Source organism: Anomaloglossus baeobatrachus, chromosome 1 (assembly GCF_048569485.1).
Source record: "Anomaloglossus baeobatrachus isolate aAnoBae1 chromosome 1, aAnoBae1.hap1, whole genome shotgun sequence".
NCBI classification, from domain to species: Eukaryota; Metazoa; Chordata; class Amphibia; order Anura; family Aromobatidae; genus Anomaloglossus; species Anomaloglossus baeobatrachus.
Window position 1 is genome coordinate 798,276,177 of NC_134353.1, and position 6,000 is coordinate 798,282,176.

The following is a 6,000-nucleotide window of genomic DNA, read 5'->3' on the forward strand; positions in this document are numbered from 1 at the left end:
TGCAATAAAGACCGGCAAAGCATCATAGAGGAGGAAACCCAGCGTATGGTGACGTCCATGGTTTCCAGACTTAAGCAGTCATCCTGCAAAGGATTCTCTACAAAGTGTTAAAAATATTTTATTCATGGTAAAGTAAATTTGTCCAATTAGTTTTGCGCCCCTGAATGAGGAGGCATTGTAGAAAAATGGTTGCAATTCCTAAATGTTTTACAGGATATTTTTGTTCAACCCCTTTAATTAAACCTGAAACTACACTTCAGTTGTATCTCATGTTTCTTCATGTTAATTGTAAAATAGTGGCATGATGAGCCTAAATCATGAAGATTTCTGTCACTGTCCAAATATTTGTGGACCTAACTGTTTATGGCAATATCATTAAAGGGTTATTCCAAATATGTGAGTTATACCTTACTCCTTCACTGATCCCGAAAACGAGGTTTTAAACCTAAGGTATTGGGTCCTGTAGAGCATTGTCATGAATGTCGTTAAGGTGCGCATGCTCAACTTCTGTTTCATTCATTGTCTGTGGGACTGCCTGAAATAGCACCATATTCTGCTTTCTCTGCCAGTCCCATAGGCCATAATTAGAGTGGAGTTCGAGCATGAGCTTTATTCAGGACCGCTCTGGTATCCGGGTTCCAGTGCCTGTTTCCCAGCGATCAGTAAGGTATTCACTATACTAAGAATAGGAGAGAACCTTTTAATGGAAGACTGAGCCACTATGGGGTTAGAGAAAGATGTAATACTACCTATTACTCTAATTATAAAGTACTAGTAACAGGTATGATATTTGAACACTATATCCTGATATCCCACGATCTTCAATAATTCAGGTGTCAACTCTAAAGTTCCCACATGCAAATTAGATGAATGCTAGCTGACCCCAGCAATATTGAGTGGTGTCACCAACAGCCTAATGTTTATGGGGGTCCCAAGAGATGAATGTCACGGAGAAAAGGATCCAGCATATCTGATTTTGGACTGGAGATGGTGCGATTCTCCTGAGATAAGCCTCTACCAGAGAAGATTGGCTTTGGGGACAGGCCCGCATTCACAAACCCCTTTATAGATTTTGGTTGTTCACTTGTAATAACATAATATTTCTTAGTTCATTCATCTCATTGATATGGTGGAGGAAGAACATTTTATTCAGCTGATATTTTACTCTGAGTAGCTATGGCCACTCTATTTTACATTCCATGTTGTCTCCCAGGTATCTTTACAACTTTGTACCTTCTTTTCAGAAGCCCTGGATTACCAACATTTATTAAAGTGGTTGTCCACTACTTTGACATTGATGGCCTATCCTTAGGATAGGGTCCGACATGCCGCACCAACGCCGATCAGTTGTTCTCGGTCCTGGCGGTGGCAGGAGGCGGACGGAAATGTTCAGTTCCAGAGCTGCTCCGTCTTCTGATAGCAGCGGGGTACTGCACATCAGCCTCCTATTGATTAGAATGAGAGGCGGATGGTAGTAACCGGCCGCGGCTGCTATCAGAAGATGGAGCAGTGCCAGAACTGAGCATTTTCGTCCGCCTCCTGCCACCGCCGAGACAGAGAACGGCTGATCGTCGGGGGTGCGGGGTGATGGACCCCGGCCGATCAGACATTAATGACCTATCCGAAGGCTAGGCCATCAATGTAAAAGTAGTGGGCAACCCCTTTAATTAATTTAATATAGGTCTTTTATTTTGCTTTTGTCTAGTAAGATTTCCATTCACTTTTAGCGTATATAAAATCCAAGAAGAAATATGTTTTCTGAAATCTAAAGTCAGTGGTGTGTATCAGGGATTTTGCTTATTTTCTCAGATGTACAAGACGTGAAGGCTAATCCTCTTTGTTATAGGTCCTTTTCTTTTTATATCCCCTTTATTATCAAATTTAATCACAGATGTCATGTAGTACCGATCAACTTTTATAATGCAGCAGAGATTTAAGGTCAGCAATGGGTCAGAGAATTAAGTGCTACCTTTGAGATGTCAAGATCCTCCGTGTTTGTTGTAAGATGATGTACAGTAGCTGGTCTAAGATATTGATTTGGTATTTCCTTTATTCCTATGGTTTAGTGAGCAGTGTATCGAGGCATATGAATTATTGCTGGCGCTTGCAGAAAGTGAGCAGTCCCTCATTCTGGGACAGTTCAGAGCCGCTGGAGTTGGAACTGTAGGTAAGAATTATTCTCCATCACAAACCTGAAATGTTTGTCTGATAACATACTATTTATTGTGTACCTTCATGCTCCAACACTTATGCTCAATTGCACAACATTTCCTTAGCTGTGACTCACTTTCTCCGCATTTGAAATATCAAAGCCAAAGCATTGACATGTTGCAACTTATGCTGTAGTTAATAGTAATAATGATGTCTTATTGGGTCTTTATATCCATACACCAGAATGGAAACGTACAGCAATCCCTTGCATTTAATTTACAGCTAAATAAATGAAGTGCACAGTATGTCAGTGATCAGAAAGTCCAGTGGATTTGTTTCCCATCCTCATAGTAGTGCTCAAATAATATAAGGAATGCAGCACTAGATTATCCTTTCACAATGAATTATATGTTATGAGATATATATACACATATATACATGAGCCCCACATAGCCCCCCTATATACAGGATGAGCACCACATAGCCCCCTATATACAGAATCAAACCCAAGATAGCCTTCTATATACAGCAGGAGCCCCCAAATAGCCTTCTATATACAGCAGGAGCCCCCATATAGCCTCCTAAATATAGCAGGAGCCACCACATAGTCGGGCGGCACGGTGACTCAGTGGTTAGCACAGCAGTCTTGCAGCGCTGGGGTCCTGGGTTCAAATCCCACCAAGGACACCATCTGCAAGGAGTTTGTATGTTCTCCCCGTGTTTGCGTGGGTTTCCTCCGGGTACTCTGGTTTCTTCCCACACTCCAAAGACATACTGATAGGGACTCTAGATTGTGAGCCTCAATGGGGACAGTGTTCCTGGTGTATGTAAAGCGCTGCGGAATATAAAAATAAAGATTTGATTTTAAAGATTTTATTTTCCTATATACAGCATCAGACCCCACATAGTCTCCTATTTACAGCAGGAGCTCCCTAATACAGTATAATAAAAAAAAGCACATACTCCCCTCCCTTCCGTTCCCCCAAGGCTCCACTTTTTCTTGATGCAGGCGTGTAAATGCTAGTGCCAGCGTCGGCTGATGATATAATCGTGCTGATGAAGGGAGCTCCTCTGGAGCTGCACTATCATTTTGTATTGCTGGCAACGTCATTCAAGGAAAGCTCCCTGCCCAGAGATGTGTGCCCTGGGAACAAGAGGGAGGTGAGTATATGTTGCCGCACAAAACATTATAATGCGGGCAATCTGGCCATGGGCCCCTGGGCGGTGTCCCAGATTGACCTCATTATAATCCGCCTATACCACGCATGTCGAGTCCTGTTAACTCCACATTAAGTTACTGGATGGGTAATATAATGTAATTTGATTTTTGCTTGCATAGTCATATGGTTATTTATCTAATGAATATTTTTGATTTTATGATGAAGCTGAGCAAACTGGGGATGAGAACATCACACAGATGCTGAAAAGGGCACATGATTGTAGGAAAACCGCAGAGAATGCTGCAAAAGCTCTTCTGATGAAACTGGATGGCAGCTGTGGCGGGGCCTTTGCGGTCACTGGATGTAGTGTCCAACCATGGGAAAGTCTGTCCTCAAATAGCCATACAAGGTAATGTATAGGTTTAGTGGATGTAATGTACGCAATTGCAATATTAATCTGAATTACATATTTGTGTATGGATATGCCTAAAATCTTCACAGGGTGAAAAATAACATTTCAGTGACTCTATGGGAAGTTTCACATATTTTATTTTTTCCTTTTTTGCTTTAAAAAATGTATTGGTAAAAAGAAATGAGCATATCTTCTGAATAAAGCAGCAAAAAGGCATTATTGAAATATGTGAACCCTAATCCTAGTTTCTTTGACTTGCGCACATTTCTCAACTCCAAGGAGAAGATTGACTCATCTTATAAATATCACTGCTGTTTGTGGTATTTGTGCCTTTCAGTAAAAAAGAATTAACTTGTGGCTTGATACAGTAAAAACAGGACAACAAGTTTATGGTTCTCTGGTGCTGGAAATTGTATCAGTGTGTGTTTGTGTATTACACACACACAATAAATACATACATACATAAATTTTATTAAAGAGAATATATCAGCACGATTTTGTAATGTACAGTAAAGACATGTCTAAAATGACGCTGTAATACTGATTACATTGATACCTTTGGTGAAGACATCTGCTTTGTTGTTCTTCTTTAATCACAATTTGAAGTTTTTTGCTAATTAGATTTCGGTTCACAGGGGCCGGGCTGTACACTGGGTCTTCTCCTCCCTGTTTTCTCCTCTGCCTGTCTTCTGTCTGTGAATGACCTGTCTTCGCTGTTTGAAAACTCAGCAGTGACCATTCACAGAACAGAGGCAGGCGGAGAAGCCAGAGAATCACAGACGGGGAGGAGAAAACAAAGTGCACAGAAATCTAATTAGCAGAAAACTTGAAAGACGCTTTTTAGACTGCATTGAAAGTCTTGATGTGAATGAAAATGGCAAAGAGCAAGAGAGGTATGGGAGGAGGTCTGGTGGGAACAGCGAAGGATGGATGAAGGTTTTGTGGGCATCAAAGACAGCATTCACATAAGATTTCTAGGTGTTGAGAGTTTTGGGGCGGGATCTTTTTTTGTTTTGGTATAATCAGAATAGGGGGAGTTTGCAGAAGTCCATCTAGAATTTGTTTTTTTTTGGGGGGTAGGAGTTTGCACAGAAATGTTTTTTCAGTGCATGGCAGTAGGGAGTGATGAGAGGTATAGAAAATGTGAGTTGCCAAGTTATCATGTACCCCTAAGCAGAGTGCCTGTGAAACTTTAATTTGTCTGGAGGCTTGGTTTTATCCATATTGAGTTTGGTGAACCTAACCGACATATAAGAAAAGACGTTTGTTACGGAGCGGGGCTCCCCACCCTTTGGCTCAAGAGCTAGATGTGGCTCGGGGCCCATGATGTGTGGCTCGTGGCTGTCCGACAGTTTCATGCATTAGCACAAGATCTAGCAAACGGCTATAAAGAGCAGGTCTTCACATGGGGAATTATGTGAGTAGCCCCTCACAGAAGAGCAGATCTGGAGGCTTAAACACTGGAATGGGAGTTTAGAGATAATTTAAGTATAGTAATTTGGAGCCAGGATGATACTACCTCTCTGAGGAGGTGCTTGAAGCTGGATATGACAGTGTGGTGGGAGTGGTTGATGTGAGAATATGAGGGTAAACGTGAGGAACCCATAGATGTAGATAAACTGGCTTGGTGAGATTTCTATGGAAAATCTTTGGCTGCCATACTGGTAATGGGGCTGTGGGTGATCTACTGTGAGGGGGTGAGAGCAGAATGTGGCGCTCAAGCTCAGAAAGGTTGGGGAGCACTGCTATTCAATTCAGCAGTTTGGCATAATACAGCAGAAAGGAAAGGGACACTCAGCTCAGGGATCCACATCTATGTAGCCTTCCTGGTGCAGGAATAGTAGGAGGGAATCAAATAGAATGATAGATCTGTAATGACGCCGAGTAATAGTAAGTGATCAACACTCTCAAACATGCTATCTGTTCATACATAAGTCAATCATCTGCCATAATGGTCTCCATGTTTTTACTGTAAGCCTTTGGTTCCTAATGGTTCTGATTGGACTTACTAAATGGTCTCAACTATAATGGGGCAAGTAGAGACCCTTGGGCAGAGTCTTAGTGGCATGATGCCTACTAGTGCTGCTACCACTTCATAATTGGGTTTTAATTTGTCAAAAGATTTTTACACGTACAACTGAAACATGGAAGGTCTTTTGAACATGGTTCACCGGACCGGTAATATCATGCAATGGAGAAATTGTTTCATTTACGGAAAAGCCAATGGACCATTCTAATCACAATACCATTTTATTTAATTGCCTTTTAGCAGAGTCA

General features: G+C 41.6%; 1 protein-coding gene across 3 annotated transcripts in view; it reads left to right on the forward strand.

Annotated features, from left to right (window-relative positions):
- MCC (MCC regulator of Wnt signaling pathway) overlaps nucleotides 1-6,000 on the forward strand; it is a 498,291-nt gene that overhangs the window by 422,807 nt on the left and 69,484 nt on the right. For all 3 annotated transcript variants that reach the window (XM_075325006.1, XM_075325007.1, XM_075325008.1), the window contains 2 exons: nucleotides 2,067-2,167; nucleotides 3,537-3,720. In XM_075325006.1, coding sequence (XP_075181121.1) covers nucleotides 2,067-2,167; nucleotides 3,537-3,720 — 285 coding nt within the window. The remainder of the gene's footprint in view (nucleotides 1-2,066; nucleotides 2,168-3,536; nucleotides 3,721-6,000) is intronic.